This window comes from Theobroma umbraticum, unplaced genomic scaffold (assembly GCF_002168275.2).
Source record: "Theobroma umbraticum cultivar Fairchild unplaced genomic scaffold, ASM216827v3 scaffold_50.0, whole genome shotgun sequence".
In the NCBI taxonomy this organism is placed as follows: domain Eukaryota; kingdom Viridiplantae; phylum Streptophyta; class Magnoliopsida; order Malvales; family Malvaceae; genus Theobroma; species Theobroma umbraticum.
Genome location: NW_018397261.1, coordinates 2,690,066 through 2,711,714, shown reverse-complemented (window position 1 = coordinate 2,711,714; position 21,649 = coordinate 2,690,066). Strand labels below are relative to the sequence as shown.

At 35.7% G+C, this 21,649-nt stretch overlaps 3 protein-coding genes across 4 annotated transcripts; 2 read left to right on the top strand and 1 right to left on the bottom strand.

Moving 5' to 3' along the window:
* Positions 1-2: 2 nt before the first annotated feature.
* Positions 3-4,475, bottom strand: LOC110418503 (D-aminoacyl-tRNA deacylase-like). Its single transcript, XM_021431247.1, is given in 10 exon segments — positions 3-688; positions 1,480-1,668; positions 1,891-1,965; positions 2,536-2,591; positions 3,208-3,260; positions 3,383-3,446; positions 3,778-3,839; positions 3,842-3,919; positions 4,009-4,189; positions 4,300-4,475. Coding segments are annotated over 10 exon segments (1,008 nt in total). The 5' UTR covers positions 4,456-4,475; the 3' UTR covers positions 3-594.
* Positions 4,476-5,521: 1,046 nt separating this feature from the next.
* LOC110418084 (UBQ, helicase-c and DEAD-like helicase domain-containing protein) lies at positions 5,522-15,904 on the top strand. Of its 2 annotated transcripts, XM_021430698.1 has the most exons (27): positions 5,522-5,727; positions 5,818-6,492; positions 6,845-6,956; positions 7,063-7,160; positions 7,836-7,994; positions 8,423-8,491; positions 8,730-8,852; positions 8,932-9,081; positions 9,164-9,295; positions 9,406-9,485; positions 9,656-9,750; positions 9,828-9,895; positions 10,308-10,409; positions 10,501-10,559; positions 10,669-10,776; positions 10,883-10,958; positions 11,485-11,621; positions 11,706-11,865; positions 11,964-12,143; positions 12,229-12,345; positions 12,954-13,109; positions 13,545-13,712; positions 14,273-14,382; positions 14,577-14,700; positions 15,188-15,283; positions 15,363-15,425; positions 15,504-15,904. In XM_021430698.1, the coding sequence occupies exons 1-27, from the start codon at positions 5,581-5,583 to the stop codon at positions 15,564-15,566; spliced, it is 3,627 nt and encodes a 1,208-aa protein (XP_021286373.1). In that variant the 5' UTR covers positions 5,522-5,580; the 3' UTR covers positions 15,567-15,904. The 2 variants fall into 2 exon arrangements, with proteins under 2 accessions (XP_021286373.1, XP_021286374.1); XM_021430699.2 differs by lacking the exons at positions 14,273-14,382; positions 14,577-14,700; positions 15,188-15,283; positions 15,363-15,425; positions 15,504-15,904 and having other exon boundaries at positions 13,414-13,554.
* Positions 15,905-17,457: 1,553 nt separating this feature from the next.
* On the top strand, positions 17,458-21,020 carry ASPGA1 (N-terminal nucleophile aminohydrolases (Ntn hydrolases) superfamily protein). Its single transcript, XM_021430823.2, has 4 exons — positions 17,458-17,981; positions 19,111-19,344; positions 19,835-19,921; positions 20,294-21,020. Exons 1-4 carry the CDS (start codon positions 17,820-17,822, stop codon positions 20,771-20,773), a joined length of 963 nt encoding a protein of 320 aa, XP_021286498.1. The 5' UTR covers positions 17,458-17,819; the 3' UTR covers positions 20,774-21,020.
* The last annotated feature ends 629 nt before the right edge of the window (positions 21,021-21,649 follow it).

Sequence of the window (21,649 nt, the reverse complement as noted above, 5' to 3'; positions counted from 1 at the left end):
TTTTCAAAGTAGAATGGAAAAAGCTGTCAGACACGTTTAGGATGCCTAATTCAATATTCTTTCTGCTACTTGCCAAAAAGCCAATGAAGATTAGACCCCTGGGCTTTGGAGCAGGTAGAGAGTTTCTTGGGAGGAAACCTCCTTTGCATCCATTTTTCTTCGTGATTTCAAACCGAAAAAGCCACGGTAGACAAGGACAAATCTAGAACAAAACCAAGAATCACGTTTGCTGAAAAGTCTATTTTTACGGGCTTAGACTAGTGTTTCGGTAGGAGAAGAAATCTTTACAGTTGAAACATCTTAACAAACACATCGTCCACCCCAAAATTCCCATTTTGCCAAAAAGGTATTGGATTTTAACCTGCGAAGCCCCTCAAGATGTGAGCATTTAGGCCAATAATATATCGACTTATGTCACTTTCATAAAAGAAAACAATTGCATCGTAGTTTGACAAAGCACTCTGTACAGTCGAAAAATAGAATTAACTCTAAATCCACTGTTAATTCAAAGACTTTTATATTGCCCTAGGCTGTAATTTTTAAGTGCTTTGACAGGAAAAACCTATTTTTACAACGGTCAACCATAGGCCGCATTTAAAAGGGACAGAAGTCGCCGGGTTTGCCAATCTTTATGTTCTGCTCTGCAAAGAACCCTTTAACGGCATTTCTCTGCCAACTCTTGAAACTCCTGATATCACTAAAAAGTAGCAGTATTAGTTTTTTCTTTCCTCCTCTTTTGGACTCGAAAACTAGAGTCCAGAGATGATATAAAATCAATGTGAAACCATCTTCCCCTAAACAACTCAGCATCTGTTGAATCAAACGAACGTGCTCATACACTTTACCTTTGATTGGTATGACTGGAGCTTGGCTCGTGGCTTACATGGTGGTTATAGGTGGCGACAACATAAAATATCCCCACATGCATGTTCAAAATAAGAAACAAAATTCCTAATATCAAACAAGTGATGTTCTTGAATGACCCTGAAATCTTTACTTTGCTAAACCGAATTAAATATCCTTTTTCCATATCTTACTGCAAATTGAAGATCACAATTGTTTTGAAGAACCAGCTTAAACTGAATATTTCACACGCTGATCCCATCAGAGAACTTGTCCTTTATACCCTGGCAAGAGTACGACTTAATGCATAAACATACATTAGCACAATTTATACTTCAGTCATTAGGGTGACGTTTGCCCCAAGAGTTACTCCATAAGTAGTAAGTTCTCAATGATCAAAAGCATCAGTGCACAGTTTGATTGAGAAAATCTTCTGTGACAATAAGCCAGAAATTATGATAAATTTACGAACTCTTGCTATGAGTCCAGATGTACGTTTCTTTGAAACATGGATATGATAGTGAGGTAGCCTTGTTTTTTCACCTCTCTTTTCTGTTAGAAATTTAAGGTAGATTCTATTAACAGTGTATATCATATTAAGTTCAAACAAAAAATTCTATAACACCAGTGACTAACTTGTGATCAAGATGGGCTAGAACTTCTTCTCCAGGAAAAGCCAATTTGGTGGTCTTGAATGCAACTTTGATTGTTTCTCTCCATGTTCCACCAACACCCACTGAATTCATTGGTACTTTCGCTTCTCCAGGATCTTCCATCAACAGAGAATAGCCAGGCAGCAGATGTCCTGCCCAAACGCCATCTTTCCTAAAAATTTTATGAGAATAATTAAGAGCGCAAAGTTTGGCATATAGGTTTTATGTCAAAAAATCCAAACAGGTTCAAAATTGGGCTTATATCAGAATTTTTATACCAAGTGCTACTTGTCAAAATCATAAACAGTACTTTAGGAATCCAATTTCTCAATGCGTAACAAAATGAAAATTAAATCTAGCATAGAGGGTCCCAGAAGCTTGTGTTGTAACTTACTGCACAACATCCATATGCCTGGGTACATAATGACCACCACCTATGCCAAGAAGGATTTTGTTTCCATCATTGTCCCTGCATCATTATATTCTTTAATGAACAGGGGCAAAAGTAAGTGAGTTTCAGAAACTATTATAATATTTTATTGAGATCAAACTGCTGTAAAAGTTTAGGTAGAATGAAAAAGCAAAAGGTTTTTTTCCATCTATTTCTTTGACTTCTTCCACTATGTCCTTTTAATTTCAATCCCATATGTCAGTCTGACTTCAATGTCATTGTTTTACCAAGGATTGCTCCCATAGTTTTTATCTACAATACGAAGTTCTCTCATTATTTATAAACTAAAATATAGACAGCACAAAATAGAAAGAAGATTTCATACAATGATGTCAATGTCATGAAATCTTCCAAAGCAAATCAATCACGAAACACACAAAATGATGATGATTTTAGAAAAGCCATTAACTGGGGTTAGATTTCCTTGCGTTTCATTTATTTAATGACTAAGCAGCAGAGAGAGAGAGAGAGAGAGCCATAATAAATTGATGAGCTGAGGTTATTTTTCAAAAAGAAAATGTCCCCTATTATTATTCGAATCGGGCAGCTCCTCACAACAAAGCAGGTAAATGGTTGGCAAGACCATACCTGCTCCAGTCTCCAACTGCAGTTCTTCCTCCAAGACCCAGTCCTTCCCACACTAACTTCAAATACCATATTGTTCAAATTCATTCGGAAAATGAACAAACATCTTTAATTACTTGATGTCACCATCACATGTACATTAGCATTCCAAATTGACACTAGTTCAAAGACAGTGAAAGGAAAAGAAGTACATGCTATAGGAAAAGAAGAAGGTTAGTTTTCAAAGTTAAATGCATGAGATGATCAGAAGACAAACAAGGGTGACTGCTGACATGCTGGATATAGTCAAATGAAGTTCCTTCTGGTAACCTCAATTATGTATACAATACATGCTCATGCAGTTCATGCTGATGAGGGTGCACAAGTGCCCTCATGATCATATTGAAGAGATATGATAAGTATGGTAAATATGCAGACTTAAGTAGTGAGAAAGGCAGCATTTAGTTTGTACAGAGAATTCAATCAACTATTTGGCTTTTATAAAACGGTTGCATTACATTTGCTAATGCTTGATTGAAGTCAATTTGATTAAATAGAGAGAATTATTGGGATTTTAAACAATTATGTTTCAAACAGGTTGTCTTTACAAAATCTCAATCAAATTAGATTTTCTTTATATAATCAGGCATAAATTAATGTAAGGTAATTTGACTATGCTCACAAATAGATACCCACTAAAGCAACGGCTTGTGCAGCATCCTGTCTCTTCCAATATTCTTCTGTACTACCTAATAAAAAACAGAAATGCAAGTTTCAAAACCGAGTGAAAAAAGAGCAACAGCAATAACAATTAAAAACAGAAAAATCATAGAATCATTGAAAGTAACACAAGCAGTGATTAAGATTTTACCAATTTCCACAAACATAGTCGGTGAATTGATTTCAGGACCATGATGAGTAGCCTCCAATGTGACCTACATTATGATAAAATATACTAAAAACAACATAAAAGAAACAATTTAACCTATTTATCTATACATATTCATAATATCTGCAATAATATTCCAAGTAATTCACAAGTCAAAAAATATAGATCACAAATAGACTGTAAGTGTATAACTTTTATATCATCAATAAACCACAAGTTTTTATATTATCAATAAACCACAAGTTACTAGTAATAAAGATTTGAAAAAAATCTTGGACTAGAAGGCGAGCTATAATTTACTATAACAGTGTATAGAATTGTTCACTTAACAATACATCAATTAATATAAACTTTTACAAGTTCTTGCACTGGATTACCTCAAATTCAGGAATTAAATTATGTGAATGAGCAATGTTTTTCAAGAGTCTAAACCACGGCCTATCCGTGGGTTCGGTGGTGCAGCCCATCCTGGCTTTCCGCCGGCAGACAAAGCCTCACCCTCACGCACGTGCGGCGTGCCTAAAACAGTATACAAGTTTAGGGAAAAAATATACTACTAATAACAACGTAGAAACAGAAGTTGTAGCAATAAAAAAAAAATTGAATACCGATGGGGTGAATGGTAAGGGCAGGTCTATTAGAGGAAGCGACATGCTTGCTGAGAAAGACGACGTCGTCAACAGTCTCGCCGGTGGCTTCCTCCCAACGCTTGTCCAAATGGTTCTCCACGACAAGTCGTTTGTCGAGTTTTATTAGCCTTACTTCCTTGTTGATATAACTCGCTGCATCCTAAATTCGATATTAGACAACAAATGCAAGATTAGGGCATAGATTGGGTAGTTTTTCTTGTCTGTGAATATTCAGAGAAGAGAATGGAAATAGAGGGGGGTTGATTGAACCTGGAGGGAGGGGCCAGGGTGCCAGCCGGGCATGGCTAACAGAGAAGAGGCTGGCCCGATTGAGGCCGGGTCCGCGCTGGTTGCCACCACCAGTGTCACCATCAGTCCGCCTGTCCAGGCTCCAGCCGTGGAGGCTTCTTCGGGTATGGTTGTCATTTATGGGGACTGACCCGCCAAATGAGAGTGTAAAGAGGAAATTGTGAAGCTCACTTCAAAAATTATTTTTATTATAATTTTAATTTTTTTAAATATTTTTTATATGACTTGATAATAATATTTTTTAAATTATTTATTTCAATTTAAATAATTTTGGTTTCTTTCTTCTCTCTCACTGTTTAAATAAAAATTTTAAAATTAATTCACATTAAATGATTTCAAACAAAATTAGATATCTATATTTATTTTTGAAACATTTTTAAGAATTTATATATATGTATTTTTTTTATAATTGAGAGAAAAGATTCAAATTTTATTTTTTAAGTAAGAGGATAATATATCAATTAATGAATTAAATATTTAAACGTAATATAAAATTACACATTTTTTAATCAATCAATTATAATCTAATCAAACTAAATGTATTTTAAGGATCACTTATTACAAAATTGTAATAAAAATAAAGAAAATGATGTTACATATATACATTTTATTAAATCTTATAAACAATTAGTAGATTTTTTTTTTTAAAAAAAGAATTACGGGAATTATATTTGAAGACCATAGCTTTGGATATTTGAAATTCAGTGTCGCACCATATCAACTGAATTTTACCTAATGACACTCTTGGTCTTTTGTTATTGCAAGCCACGAAAAGAAAAAAAAAATAAAAATATTTAAGGTCAAATTCTGAATTTAATCCTTATTCTATAAGAAAAGAGAGGAAACAAGAAAGAAGAGAAGCAAATGAAGGTTTGAGTTTTGAATTTAGGTTTAGATATGTAGCATAAAAAGGGTGAAAAGTTTCACTGAGCAGCACATTAGCCTGATTAATGTTAAAATTGTAACGGTGTTAGCAATTGAGTTGACAGTAACAAATTTTCAAAGTAGAAGAACTTAAGTTATATAAAATTATAATACATGGGTTAAATCCAGCATTTTCTTATAGTGGAGGGACTAAATTCCAAATTTGTCAAAATAAAACAGAATCCCCGCCAAAGCCCCCGCCGCCGCCATATATATATATGTAAAATTGTCGCGAGTCCCGAAAAACATAACCCCTTGACTTTCCCAACTGTTCCAGATGATGAAAATTGGAAGCTTGAGAGAAAGAAATAGAAACTAATGATGGAAATCCTAGTCCGAACACTGAGCGATGAATCCACCGTCATAACCACATCGCCAGAAAAAACAATTAACGATCTCAAGCTTCTATTGAAACTCTCTTTTCCTCCGGCCTCTTCTTCTCCCAATTTCCACCTCTTTTTCAAGGTAAAAAGCAACAAAATTGAACATTTCAAACATTTCTTATTCTCACAACACATTAATTTAATGTTTTTCCCCCAAATTGTTTTGTTTCAGGGTACTAAATTGAACTTGCAAAGCAAAGTGAGCAGTCTCTCGATTCGGTCCGGTGAATTCTTTGTTTTGATTCCATTTACAAAGAAAGACAAGCCTCGAATTGAAAACCCTTGTTTTTCCAACAATGCAAGCACTGCCACAAGCTTTGCAGATTCTACTTACTCTGATATGATGCAAGAATTCTCATCTTTACGGGACGAATCAGGAAATTTTAGTGAAGATACTAGTAATAATAATAATGTTTATTTTAAGAGTAAACGAAGACAAGGAGTGACAATTGACAGGGATGAGAAAAAAGAGGGGCGTGCTTATGACTTTTTATGGAATGTATTGCGGACTTCTGATGGGGATTTGTTTGAGGAAAAGAATTGTGAGAAGTTTGTTGAGGTTTTGCAGTCGGTAAATTGTTTGTCAAGTCCTTATTCAGGGAAATGTATGTTGTTAAGTGAGGCCAAACTTCGGAGTCGTGATGAACAGGCTTCGTGTTTGTGTCCTGTGTGGTTGAAGAAAATTGTGGAGGCGTTTGCTTTCTTAAGCATTTTGTCTGCTTTTCTTCAGCTGCGAACGGAGAGAATGACTTCAGCTTGTTTGAAGGAAGTGCTGGAGCATTTAAAGAAATTTGGGCTTGGCGTTTGTATGGAGGACATAGAGTGTCTTTCTGTTCTTTGTCCCAAGGTTCGTTACTTTCTATGATACTAATAAACACCTCCTGCTTAAGTTTCCAGCTGATAATAAGCCTATCTCTGAGCATTGGGTGTTAGTGACTTGTGATATAACGCATACTGCAATATTCATCATATGTGCTTTTATATCACAAGTCCTTTCTACTTAGGTTTCTCTAGATGGTTAGATTGCTGCAAATTATAGTGTTTCTTCATCATATTGAATTCCTTTGATTCAGCTGTTGTCCCTTAACTTTCTAGGACAATGTTCTAAAAGCAGTTTTAGTTTTTCACCTGTCAATTAGTGCTCTTGTAGATTCTCTGTTTCGTCTGCTTGAGTGAAGTGTTTGATTGTGCCTACTCAGGTGGTATGTTTTGTAAATAATGATATGGAGCCTAAAAATTTTGGTGATGCACTTGTGATCACCCTAACTTCAACAAAGGAGGGAGACAAAGTTGACAACAAACTCGGAGCTGGTATTATTGAAGATATATACATTTCCTTCCGTTTTTTTAAGTTAATTTTAGATAAGCTTCCAAGCAAGTATAATTTTTTGAACTGGTTCAACTTTCCTGTTCACAGGTAAAAGTTGCTTGTCTCTTTCAAAGATCTTTAGCATAATGAAGAAATGGGAAAGGTCATTCAAAACTAGCTTGTGGGAGACTATCAAGTTGTTAATGGTAGTATTTCCTGCTTCCAATCCTGCATTGTTACTCCATAGCATGCATACATTTTTTTACATCAAGATTCTATTGATTCTTAGGATGTTTGAACTCTACAAGGACTTGTATATTGGAGTGATTTCATGAGCTCTTTTGCCATCTCCTCACTTTCTGTGGGCAGTCAGTGTTGTTGTTTCTATTAATTGTCAAACGTTTCCAAATTATCTTCTGTTCCTATCATAACTCACAACTTAACCCAAAACCAAGAGCTGAGTTTGATCCATCCAGGCTCAGATTTTTGTCAGCTGCTCCCAAATAACAGATAATATGAATGACAGGATTTTCTATTTTGGGCCAAGGGAAGCTTTAATATGTGTATATGCTATTTTTTCAACCACTGGATTTTATTATTGAAAAGTTATGAATCATTTGCAAAAATTATGTGCTTCAAGATCATAACTGGTATACTGGAACAAGTTCTACAATTTTCATTTTACATATTCAATGGGAAAATATCATTATTTTTCTTGGGGATAGTCTTGAAGAAGTTTCATGTAATTGGTTGGCCTAAATTCATTTTCTTGACCACCCCTGCATAATGTTTGTTTTACCTTATGGCATGCTACCAGTTGTAGGCATTTAACTCTTTTTCCTATTATGAATTGCTGAATAATTATATTTTCTTTTGTGCAGTCTAAACAGAAATATGAGAATCTGACATCATTTTCCTTAGAGGATTTGCTCATATTTTGGAAGGAAGGTGATAAGGTTTCAGAAAGAAATGAAACAAAACGGGCGAGGAGAAGCTGGTCCTCTGCTTCAAAGTCTCATTCAGTCAAAAGACGATGTCATGTATGTGTATATTCTCTCTTAGTAAATGGTTAAGGTGCTTTTTGAAGATATAATCTTATCTGTGCATAAGATAAATACAGGAAAAGAAGGAAAAATAAAAAAGAGACTTTAGATATTTTCCCCTTAAACTTATTGGAATAGTATTCTATGCCATATTGGAGTTAAATGGTATGTCAAATACTTAAATTACATATGATAATTTCTCTATTCATGCTGTTTGACTATCATAGTTTCTTTAGCTCTATGTTATATAAGCATAAGAGGTTATTATTTGTTAGGGATTTTGAAATCTTTTCTGCTAAGAAAGAAGGCCACATTTAGAATTCACTATGTGGGCTCTTTCCTTAACCTTTTTGTTATTAATGTTATAAGACAGCTTTTGAAGTCAAAGGGGCCTATATCATTGTAACACCTTAGTGACTTAGCAGGATACAAGCCAATTGCTACCAGCAGAAATGGTCGAGCATCTCAGGAAGAGCATTGGATTGGATAGACAGGTTTTTTCTACACTTAGTTTGGGTTCGAGGAAAGAAAATTTACTCCTATTGAATTTCATAGGAACTAGTTGGAAAGCTGCTGTAAAAACATACTGGATTTATTTTCTCAGAAACTCCTGTGGAATCATGCATATGTCTTATGCCATCACTACCTAATGCCCTAACATGCTAGCATTTTAGCATATCTTATTTGAAATAATTTTCCTAACACTTAACTCTTGATGTATGACTGATGCAGATGGTTCATGTCGAAAATATTGGTGCTAGGAAAGCTTCCTATGTGGAGATCCCTAGAGAACTCTCGGACAATACAAAATCTGCCCTTCAAAGTATTGGCATTAATAAATTGTACAGCCACCAGGTATGGATGCTTTCCTCTATGTCTATCTTTTTAAAGGCAATAGATCTTGCATGTGTTTGAACCCTCATTGTCTGTACAGGCAGAGTCAATAATGGCTTCCCTTTCTGGGAAGAATGTTGTTGTAGCAACAATGACATCTAGTGGGAAATCTGTGTGCTATAATCTACCAGTGTTGGAGGCATTGTCCCATGATTTGTCATCATGTGCGCTTTACTTGTTTCCCACAAAGGTTTGTTGCAGTTAGGCATTTTGATTTTATGTTCATTGTGCATGAGCAGTATCTCTATTAGACAAATTGTTCTCTGATGCAGGCCTTAGCTCAAGATCAACTAAGAGCTTTGCTAGCTATAATAAATGGATTTGATTGTAGCATAAATATTGGCGTATATGATGGTGACACTTCTCAGAAAGAAAGGACATGGCTTCGAGACAATGCTAGACTGGTATTTTATTGAAAGTGTTGGCTGTAACAAATGTATAGTTTTTCCCATTCCCCATCCCAGTTGGCTATCTAGCCATCTTTTATCTGAAATCCCTGTCATTTTGCTTGCAGTTGATCACAAATCCTGATATGTTACACATGACAATCCTTCCATTACATAGACAATTTAGTCGAATACTATCAAATCTTAGGTCAGATTCATCAGAACACAATCTTTACTTTTACTAGTTATGGAATAGTTCACTTTGGTTATTTCTTTTTGGTCAATGTTTGATTCAATTTGTGGCCTTTGTTTGTGATATTCCTAGTCATCATTTGTGGTTGTGATCACCAAAGTTCTTTCTATCTTCTTATTGTAAAGTTTTGTAGTGGTCGATGAAGCTCATACTTATAAGGGAGCTTTTGGATGCCATACTGCCCTTATACTAAGAAGACTTCGCAGGCTTTGCTCTCATGGTACTAAGTAAGATTTAGGAAATTCCTATTATCATATCCTTTTGTCTTTTCTTGACTCGGTGAGGTGGGTTCTTTAGTGTATGGTGGCGATCCTTCTTTTGTTTTCTCCACGGCAACTTCTGCCAATCCTCGTGAGCACTGTATGGTAAGATTTCTATTGAGTAATCTCTTAATTTGCTTTTGCTTCTATTACTGTGTGTATTCTGTCATGAGTTGTATTCTGGTGGTGCTTCAGACATCCATCCCACCTCTACTTCTTTCCCAGATATCTATTTTCCCGCTTTTTCAGAAAAAGAACCACCATAATTGAAGGGTGACTATTTGCCAGTTGAGTTACTTTGCCAGATTGTTGGATTTGTTTGTATGTAGCTTGCCTCATGGTCTGGCCTGAATTTTCAGGATATTTAAAATTTTAACTATTTTCACATTTTGGTACTTAGATTTGAGGTTTATAGTAGCTCTCCCAAGTGTTTTAATTTATTCCATTGGATTGCTCTAGTCAGTTACCTTTATAATTGTTTTTTTTGGATTTGAACATAATTTTTGTGATGCTTCAGGAGCTTGCAAATCTGTCAACATTAGAGCTGATTGAAAATGATGGAAGTCCTTCTTCTGAAAAGCTTTTTGTTCTCTGGAATCCTGCTCTATGTCTGAGAAATGTGGGTGTTTTTGTAAATATTGTTGTCTTTTCTATTGAGCTACTGCTTGAGCAGCTTATATGATATACCTACTGACACTGTTAGCTTACAGGAGCTGGATAAAAGTGACTATGGCATAGATGATAGAAATGCTTCAGATAAGAGTTTGAGGTATGATGAGAATAATCTTCCCTCTTCATTGAAAAGAATGATATTTGGGGGTCCTAAGTTGTTATTCATTTGGCATATCATAACTATCTTTATCTTTCTTGCTCTTCAGCCCAATTTCAGAGGTTTCATACCTTTTTGCGGAAATGGTTCAGCATGGACTTCGTTGTATTGCTTTTTGTGGATCGCGTAAACTTTGTGAGCTTGTTTTATGTTATACGTATGTCTGACATCATGATTGCGGGCCTGTACTAGTCATTCTTCAAGCATTTATGCTAGGCAAGAAAACAGTGTATAACTATATCAAATATCTATTATTGTGTTAGGCGTGAAATTCTTGAAGAGACAGCTCCCCACCTTGTCAATTCCATAAGTGCCTATCGTGCTGGCTATGTTGCTGAGGTCAGTTGTTTTTGTTGTCATTTACTGTCAATAAATTTTGGTTATGGTGTCAGTGACATGCCTAAGTTACAACCTCTTGCCTCAGTGAATTCTGTTTTGTGTTTCCTAAATTTTTCCACCCCTTCAACCCTCTTAAAGATGGATGTCTAACATGACCTTCCATTATGAAGTCTTGGTTTGGATGTGTGACATGGTTTCTTGTCCAAAGGCAAAGATTATTATCCTACTCAAGTCTTGTCCTTGTTGGTTCCTTAAAGATTGGTGAAAGTTTATTAATTTATTTAAACAGTTTTCCTAGTTTTCTTAATTGTTCTTTTAGTGACACTCCTGTATTAATTGTTCCAATTAAATGTGTTTCATTTTGGTATTTTCATTCATTTAGCATTCTTAATAGCCTAATGGAGTATTGCCAGCACTGGATGTTTACATTTTGGGCCTTTTGTTTGAAAACATGAGTTAATCATGTGCAAAACCTACTTTTAATGCATGATTTTTTATATTTTAATATTTGTTGACTGTAGAGCAGGATCGGAGGAAAATAGAGAGTGAATTTTTTGGTGGAAAGCTTTGTGGTATCGCTGCAACAAATGCACTTGAATTGGGAATTGATGTTGGACACATTGATGTAACTCTGCATTTAGGTTTTCCTGGTAGTATTGCAAGGTATGGTGCAAATTCTTTATCCTGCTGTCTATATTAGTGTTATTTTCATAATTTCTAATTGGGGGTTTTCTCTTCTGAACATAGCCTATGGCAACAGGCTGGTAGGTCTGGCAGAAGAGAAAGGCCATCTCTTGCTGTTTATGTTGCATTTGAAGGACCTCTTGATCAATACTTTATGAAATTCCCTGAGAAATTATTCAGGAGTCCAATTGAATGTTGTCATATTGACAGTCAAAACCAGCAGGTATTAGGTTTTCTATGATGGAGATATCCCCTATATCACTTTATCTAATAGGTTCCAGCAAATTGGCAAATCTGTGCTTAGATGCTCTATTCATTCAGGTGCTTGAACAGCATCTGGTTTGTGCAGCTCTTGAACACCCGTTGAGTTTGCTTTATGATGAGAAATATTTTGGGTCTGGTCTGAACAGTGCCATAACTGCTCTTAAAAGTAGAGGATACTTAATTTCCGATCATTCAAGTGATCCTTTGGCTAAAATATGGAGTTACATTGGGCACGAGGTAACAATTTAACTGTTTAGGTTTGATTGCTTATTTGCTTCTCACTTACTAAGGATTAAATACTTCCTTATATTTTTTCTTTCAGAAAATGCCTTCACGTTCAATCAGCATACGAGCAATAGAGGCAGAGAGATACATAGTCATAGATACACAACTGAATGAAACCCTAGAAGAGATTGAGGAAAGCAGGGCTTTCTTTCAGGTGTAACTTCTTGATGCATGACAAGATCACAAATTTAAAGATTAAGATATTTAGTTTATTGATTATATATATATTTTAAGTGTCAATTGTAATTTACATATATTTTAAGGTGTTTTGGTTATTTCAATGAATTAGACTTATTTACCCGGTGCTTGGGTAGGAAGTTGTTTATGTGTACTTACTTTATTTTCAGTCTTCAGTAATTTATGTTGATGTTGAATTTAGCTATTGAGAATTGTTGTTAAAGAAATTGTCAAGATTGTCCCTCTCTTTTTCCTCATTTCCTTCCTCTCCCTAGATTTCTCTGTTTCTCCCCCTTTCCCTCTGATTTGCCTTTCCACTCTTTGTTTTATTCCTCTATTCACTGTCTATTTTTCTCTTCCAATTTTTTCGGTATCACTTCTTTGTTTTCCCCTCTTCTGCTTATTGTTTAGAACTTAATTGTTAGACACTGGTGTGGTTTTCTTTTATAATAGATTATTAGTTGTTGCTCATTACCTCTACATGTATGTTCTGTATTCTCTTTCTTTCTTCTTTTCTCTATCTCCCTTTATTTTATTTTTTTTGTCTTTTTTGGGTTTCTTTTATAAATTGTTCATTTGGCACAGGTATATGAAGGTGCTGTTTACATGCACCAAGGGAGGACCTATCTGGTGAAGGATTTAGATTTGTCAAGAAAAATTGCTTATTGCGAAAAAGCTGTTCTGGACTATTACACAAAGACTCGTGATTATACAGACATACATATTATTGGTGGTAAAATTGTAAGTCAGGCTATTAAATATATGTTACATGGAAATTAGCTGATTCAGAGCTCATGTCTTTCTTTTTATCAACTTTATTGATATGTTTACACTTGTCTTTTGTAAGATGGCTGAATTTGCTATTAAAGCCTACTTTTCTTTGCCAGTAAGTTATGGAAATTTGAAAATAGCTGTATGACCAGGTGTAGGATTGGGGAGAGAACTTTATAACCTGATTTGGCTAACATTGAAATAGACTAAAAAGCAATGAAAGTTAATCTTTAATGATTGAAGGTACATAATGTGTTTCATGTGTGATGTACAGTTGAAATGAATTGAAACTGCATAATTTGCTTAAGGATATCGCATGCACTCTTTATTACCTTTTCAACATGGCTCCTGTTGGAAATTGGAATGTTGAAAGCTTCACCGGCTATTCGTCCTGCTTTTCCTCAGGCCTATCCAGCCAGGGTCTCAAAGGACCAGCTCCCAAGAACGACAGCTCAAGCAAATACTTGCAGTGTAACAACTACATGGTTTGGCTTCCGCCGAATTCGTAAAGGAAGCAAACAAATCTTAGACACGGTTGATCTTTGGCTGCCTAGATATTCATATGAATCTCAGGTTCTATTAGGAGCATTATTAACCATTTTTAATTGACTTAAGTACTAAAAAAGCCCCTGAACTATGTCTATTTATGCAACTAAGCCCGTATTCTTTTATTATACTCAAACAAGCCCTTATCTTTTGATTTGTAGCACACAAACCCTTAATTCTAATGGAAAATTAACAATCATCAAGCTTAATGCCAATTGGCATTCTGTCCATGTGGCATATGATAGCCACCTGGCAGCTGACATGACCATGTGGCAGCTAATGTGGAATGGGCTATGTAGCCATGTCATCAAGTCACTTGGACAGAAAGTGCCACCTGGCATTGGGTTGGATGGCTGTTAACTATCCGTTAGGGTTAAGGGCTTGTGTGAGTACAAATCAAAGGATAAGGACTTGTTTGGGTACAATGAAAGAACAGGGGCTTAGTTGCATCAATGGACATTGTTCAGGGCCTTTTTATTGCATTTGTTGTTTGACAATCATTTTAAGTCATTATCCCTTGATGTGCCATATGTATAATGTATGTGGTTACAAGCATGTCTTATTCATCTCGATTCACATGCATGCAGGCAGTTTGGATTAGCGTTCCACAATCCATAAAAACAGTAGTGGAGAAGAAGTACTCATTCTGTGCAGGTCTGCATGCTGCCTGTCATGCAGTCTTACATGTAGTGCCATTGTAAGTATTTTACATGTAGGATCTTTTCGATATTGAAGTCTTACATGTAAACATGTTGAGGTCGGAAAAGTCTTTTTACCTTTTTGAGGCTTTTTTACCAACAAACATTAGACATTGGTACTCTATTTAATCTTTTATCTTATTATCATGGGTGGTTCTGTGCCTGACGCCTTTTGTAATGCCCTGACATATAGATATATCAGATGCAATTTATCTGACTTGGCCCCAGAGTGTCCAAATCCTCATGATACCCGCTTCTTTCCTGAGAGAATTCTATTGTATGATCAGCATCCTGGAGGGACTGGTGTCTCAAAACAGGTAAGTACTTGTAACTCTTAATTCTTGCTTCACAGTCCTACTGAAAAAGGGTCTGGATCTATATTTGAAGACTTTGAGGCTTGTTGAATTAGTGATATTTTAATTGAACTAGTTTTATTTTTGAAAGTCTGAATAAGCTTTGAATTTTTAAAGTGCTGATAAAAGATAAATCCCACGTTGTCCATATCTGGGGTATCCTAGTAACTTAAATATATTAAGAGTCTCTTCACCTATTGTGAATTATATTTAGGTTGAATGGCCATTATAAAATTTCACATTAATGATATATGCTCTTGTATGTTAGAGGCAATTTCAAACTTCATTATTGTAGATCAGTAAATGATGGCTCAGCAATGGGATAAAGCAATTATATGTTTTTGATGGAATGGAAAGTTTGTATGCAAGCTTATAACCAGCTGGATTATTATGGAGATAAATTTTGAGTTTTAGGCAATTTCTAATAGGGAAACATCTGAATATGTAACAGATCCAACCATATTTCACAGAGCTTTTGTGTTCTGCTTTGGAACTTCTAACTTGTTGCCACTGCTCCTCAGACTCAGGTTGCCCAAATTGTGTTCAGGTTTGTGTTAATTCTCAGAACCTAGTTGCTTACTTTCTGTCTTGCCACTGTAGTAATTTATAGGTCTTGTCTATTTCAGAATCTGGCTTGTCATGAGTATAATGAGCTCATAAACAAGGATGCAGCCATCATGATTATAAAGGTTCTACCTTCAAACCCATGGATTTAATTAACTACCTGCTGCTTTATGATAGTGACTAAAAAATTCTTGTTTGTTCAGGGTGTTTTGGATGCAGAAAAATTATATTTTGAAGGACACCCTGATTCCACACCGAGTTGTTGAGGATAGAAAAACAATTCAACATCATACGTAATCATGGAGGGCTGATTTTTTATGTTGAATTACGTTTCTTGGTTCCTGTGGCCTGTTAGATCTTCATCCTTGAACCCCCACTATCCCAGAAACTACCAGGTAGGCTTGACCAACATCATCAGAATTGATTTTTGTACACCATACGTTTTAGATGATCATGATCTGCTATGTCACTGATTATGACAATATTTATGTATATAATATATGTTTTAAGCTTCTTTCCTCAACTTGCTTACATAGATCTGGGGTTAATTATATTTAGAAATCCAAAAGATCGTATTCAAACAAGACCTTGCAGTTCATTTCTACGTCATCAGTTAGTTGCTTTTGTACTATTTCGTAGGCAGTTACTACTGGTGAGTGGTAACTGCTTGCAGTTTGCTCGAGAGAGGTTTGATTCATGCTTGCTTTAGGTTTTTTTTTTTTGTTTAATATATATATACACACATATAAATTTGAACAGTTATGTTGAATTGTTAGCTAATTAAACAAAGCTAAGTTTAATAAGGTTTGTTTAATTGATCAATCTGAACTCTGATTTGAAAGCTTGTGAATCTATAAAATATAAGTTTTATGCATAAAACTATATTATCTAAAAACATTACCATTATAGTGCAAAGATTCAGTCGGACTTATTAGAAATATCAAACTTAGTTGAGTTTTTAATAATATATATATATATATATATACACACGCACACACACACATGCGAGTACACACACATACACATTGAAATCTTCGTCTGGCTTGAACACATGCGAGTACACACACATACACATTGAAATCTTCGTCTGGCTTGAAATTGGTAAATTTATCACGTGCTCACCTGAAACCTGTATTTTCTAAGCTTGCACATATGTATATGCATATATATAAAGCGCATTGAAATCTGCGTCTAGCTTGAAATTGGCAAATTGATCGCGTGCCCAGCTTAAACCTGTATTTTCTAAGCTTGCATGAAAGCTGGACTGGGATTGAATAGGATTAATAATATATGACCGGCGCAGCGAGCTAGGTTTTCATAGTTTAATCAAGCTCAGTTAAAGGCGGCGGCAAGCTAATGAACCCTAAAGAATCCTAACATTGTTGATGGATCGAGATCTGTATACAAAAACTTTGTAACCAAATTACCTTAATTGTCAGCAGTCTGGAAATAAAAAAATCCCACCTCGAGGCGCTTCGATATTTGGTACTAGATTAGGTTTCAGAGATTGGTGATAATGGAAAATTGTTGGCATTAAGAGCAGACTTGGAAAGGCTGGGTTGGAGTATCTAAAGAGTAAAAAGCTTCGGCCCGTGAAAAAATCAAAATGAACAAACAAGTTATTAGGCCGATGCAGGTCTCCAACCTGTTATTAACACTCGCTTTGTATCATTAGGACATTATTAGCACCGACGCTCAAATGCAGGTAATGGGCCACGTGACAGTTGAGGTCCCGACATATATAGCAGAACTCCAACTCCAAGCTCGACGTTCCAACCGCCTGCGCATATGTGCCAACTCGGAGTTCCTGAAAAGAGGAGAGAGAGGACAGGTTTTGTTTGGCGTTTAAAATGAGAGAATCTGATCCCAAATCAATCAAATACTCTTATGGCTTATGTTCCAATTTCCAGGATTTCCTATCCTATACCATTGGAACCTTGAAAGCACTTTTAAACACATATTTTTATGGGAAGAATATTTTTCTACTACTGCTACTACTGCCACTCCTACTCTATTTCTTGTTACAGGAATGTAAATGAAAATGATTTACTACCATACTACTACTACTACTCTATTTCTTGTTAAAACAACGTAATGAAAATGACTTATTGTTGATGGCATCGGTGGGTGAAGTACACATTTTATACAATCTTTGCTCACTTTGTCTCTTTATGAGGAAGGCGGAATACAAGAAAATTCTGTTCGCAAATGTCAAGTCTATTTTCTGCTGCTACTCATTTAAGTGTGGAATTTTGTTCAGCTCGTGACCAATTAGCAACAAGAGAAAGCGGGAATCTCCAAAGTGACGCACCCTTTCTTCCTTTCTTCCTTTCTTTCTTTTTTGTTTGCTAGTAGTTCAAACTAGAATTGAAGTGCAGTCTCTCACGTCTAAAATGTAACTACTACCAAAAGAAGAAAACCAAGAGAGCGAAGCCAATAGTATCTAGAGGCAGTGGGTCAGAGGGAGTAGGTTTTAGACGTAAAACACTTGAAGAAACAGAAAAGAGGGAGAGGCACATATGGGGTGGGCAATAGCTCTTCATGGAGGCGCTGGCGACATCCCACTTTCTCTGCCCTCTGACCGCCGCCTTCCTCGTGAGGCCGGCCTCCGCCACTGCCTTGACGTTGGCATCGCCGCTCTCAAAGCCCATAAGCACCCCTTGGACGTTGTTGAACTAGTGGTATATGCTTATATTACTATATCTAGTATTTTTGTTCATTGACTGCATCTGTGTTCTGGGTTTATGCCAAAATAAGTAGAGCTTCTTACTTTTTTGTGACGTGGTGTTGGTGCCAATGGAGATTCCAATATGACCTATGGCTGGGGAATACAATTAGATTGACAAATAATTGGATGCTCTGATTCTACGTAACCATTTTTTTTATTTATCAAACAATCGTGGTAATTTGAGGGGCATTCAATTGTGAAATTCTGCAGCTGTTAAACAAATATGATCGATCTACTTTAAGATTAGTGGCTTTGCTTCAGGGAGAATGTTAAATAGTTAAATGGTTAACAAAGGAACTATAATGTTTGTTAGTTTTGTTACTTGTTTTTCTATTTTTAGAGACAAAAGGTAAAAAGGTCTTGATAAAAGAGCAAATTATATTTTCCAAGAATTAGTAAGGTAAATGTTTAATTTTCTTTCCGGGAACAAAATGACTGGTCTTATGTTTTATGCACAAGAATTATGTTAGATTCATTATATTTTAGTCATTTGTTCGTTTTCAGTAAATTATGGTTTTGCTCTCTTTTTTTTTTGCTTTATCACAACGGTTTAGGAAGCAAAAGAGCAAATAGCAAAAGTAACAACCAAAATTAACCTACTACTCCCTCAGTTATTGTCTGAGCTTTATATGAAGTATAGACATATTTGTACAAGGTTTAGATTATGATGAGGAAACTGAATTGAGCTTTGCATGGTTAAATTTCACTTGGCTTGGTATTAGAACAATCCCTCTTTGAGGAATATGCGTCATGACTTATGACTTTCTCTTTAATGTTTAGTGTAGTGCACAGAAAGCAGAGGTACTAGATTTCAAGAGGTTAATTTTTTGTCAACTTGAAATGGATTCTTCTTCTTTTTCTAACTTTTTATTGCTTTAAATCTTTGGCAGTTTCTTGGGTACAAATTAAAATCTCAATGCTACTGATGTGTGTTTGCTGTTTGTTGCATTCAGACACCTAAATATCTCTTTGATGTTTATCTGAATAGACAAAAAGAAAAAATCTGTTTGTTGTAGAATTTAAAATTTTCTGGATTCATGTTCTGTTTGTTTTATGCTACTGTTGATTTTTGCCACATATAGGTCCGTGAACTGGAAAACCATCCACATTTCAATGCGGGCAAGGGATCTGTTCTAACAACCTCTGGCACAGTGGAGATGGAAGCTTGCATTATGGATGGCAAGACAAAGAAATGTGGAGCTGTTTCTGGCCTCAGCACTGTTGTTAATGCAATATCCCTTGCACGGACAGTCATGGAGAAGACCCCTCATATTTATCTGGCATTTGATGGGGCTGAGGCCTTTGCAAGGGAACAAGTAAGTGACAAGCATACTTTGATTTGCTAATGCTCTTTTAACATCCATGTGGCTGAAGGTCTCTCTGTTCTGTTCTTAAATTGCCTCAAAATCTGAATGTTAATTTCTTTAGTTCCTTGTTGCTTGCCTTTAGTATTTTTTTCAGTGTACACTGAAGTAATCAAATAAGGATTTTAAAATGTTAGAATTTATGGCTCTAATTTGTCGGACGTTGGCAACATATGCTGCTCATAAGTCAGTTTTATTCTTCTTCTTGTAGCCTCCCCTTTACAAGCTTGATTCACAACCAAGTTCATCGACAATGCTGTTTTTTTTTTCCTTTGTTATCTTTTCCAATTTGAGTGGAGGTAAACATGTCATTTGAGCTCATAATGATGCTCTCGTCAGCTGTTGTTACATCAAACTCGATATATGGTGCTTATCCCTTGGAATGACTACTAAATGATTATGACCAGTATTTTATATGTCTGTTTTCTTTTACATTGATCAGGGTCTTGAGACTGTTGATCCGAGCTATTTTGTCACTCCAGAAAACATTGAAAGGCTTAAGCAGGCACAAGAAGCTAATAGAGTTCAGGTATTTTTCTTATATTCCCTACCCATCTAGATGACTGAATTTTATTTTTGAATAGTCTTGGTGTGTTAAATTGCATTACCTCAACCATCTTTGCAGTGTGTTCTACTACCATTAATGTGCCTTTGCTATTACAGATCCTTTTGGGCTACCACCAAAACTGTCTATTTCTTTTACCATATTTAGAAAATATGACTTTTAAAAGTAGGGCATTAGACTTTTTCACTAGAAAAAGCAGAGTAATTTTCTACCTGTATCATGTCCTGGCAGTAATTTCCCCACCATTCAACTTGTCTTGCCCAAAGTCTGATTTTTAACAGATGAAGTATCTTAATGGTTTGGGTTGTTGGTCTCCTACTTTGTTTGAATCTGCAGATTGATTACACACAACCAATTCAAAAGGAGGTGAAGAAAGATGATGCAATTGGTGATGGTGACAGCCAAATAGGCACTGTTGGATGTGTAGCTGTTGATAATGAAGGGAATTTGGCCTCTGCAACATCTACTGGTGGACTAGTGAACAAAATGGTGGGTAGAATTGGGGACACACCAATCATAGGTGCAGGGACTTATGCAAACCATCTCTGTGCTGTTTCTGCTACAGGCAAAGGTGAACTAATAATCCGTGGTACTGTTGCAAGGGATGTTGCTGCTGTTATGGAATTCAAAGGTGTTTCCCTCAAGGAAGCTGCTGCTTACGTTGTAGGGCAAGTTCCACCAGGCAATGTTGGGCTGGTTGCTGTCTCTTCCACTGGAGAAGTCACCATGCCCTTCAACACCACGGGCATGTTTCGTGCATGTGCTACTGAAGATGGATATTCAGAAATTGCCATATGGGATTCTCCATCAAAGTAGGCAATTGATGAGTAGTAGCTATTTGCAACTTATTTGCCTTGAAAAGCTGGAAGATCGCTCTGAAACATGGAGCGGTTCATGTAGTTGTTGTTGCCATTTGGTGGCATGAAATGTTGATCATGTAATTGCTTTTCTAGCCTTGAATGCTAATATTATAAAATTTCTTCTCAAGGAATAATCATATGTTTGCAAACGATTACATTTAAGTTCCCATTTTCTTAAATAATAATTCATTTCTTAATTTCAGAATGAAAATCATTTGTTTGATCACATTATAACGCAAGGCATGTAAAGGAATACCTTCGGGACAGCAAACAGAGATAAACTCTGCACCATAAATTGCCTGCCCTCTGTGATCCGGTGTAATCAGTGTCATTTCATCTGACAAATGATTCCTGCAATTCTCCAACTTTCCTGAAGAAAGCAGGATATTTTGACTGACTAAGTTTACGATAAATCAGATTTAAGCCTGAACCGCAATCAAATTCATGCATACAGCCACCACGGAAGTCAAATAATTCTCTCTATGTGCGACCTTTCCTTTTGGAAAGTGTATATTATTTAGAACTTATTAGCAATTGTGTATTTTATAACAAATTTTTCATTTTTATTTTGTCGCATTCCAAATTTGATAGATAATATGTTCATATGATCTTGAAATAATATAGAAATCTTCAACAAACAATAGTTATATGTAAAGATAATAATATGAACGGCTCACTGATAATATATTCTACTTTTTGCTTTTAAAAGCAAAAAATAACAAAATTAGCATTTAAATCAACATATTGGTTTAGTTAATGATTTCTTCTATTAATATAAATATACTATTTACTATATATAAAATATTAAAATTTATTTAATTATGATCGTAAT

Excerpts from the sequence above, each read along its gene's own strand:
- ASPGA1 (XM_021430823.2), top strand. The coding sequence starts at position 17,820 with ATGGGGTGGGCAATAGCTCTTCATGGAGGCGCTGGCGACATCCCACTT. Across the intron at positions 17,982-19,110 it reads TGGACGTTGTTGAACTAGTG|GTCCGTGAACTGGAAAACCA; the intron begins GTATATGCTTAT and ends TGCCACATATAG. Across the intron at positions 19,922-20,293 it reads AAGAAGCTAATAGAGTTCAG|ATTGATTACACACAACCAAT; the intron begins GTATTTTTCTTA and ends TTGAATCTGCAG.
- LOC110418084 (XM_021430698.1), top strand. The coding sequence starts at position 5,581 with ATGATGGAAATCCTAGTCCGAACACTGAGCGATGAATCCACCGTCATA. Across the intron at positions 9,296-9,405 it reads TTCGAGACAATGCTAGACTG|TTGATCACAAATCCTGATAT; the intron begins GTATTTTATTGA and ends TTTTGCTTGCAG. Across the intron at positions 11,622-11,705 it reads TTTCCTGGTAGTATTGCAAG|CCTATGGCAACAGGCTGGTA; the intron begins GTATGGTGCAAA and ends TTCTGAACATAG.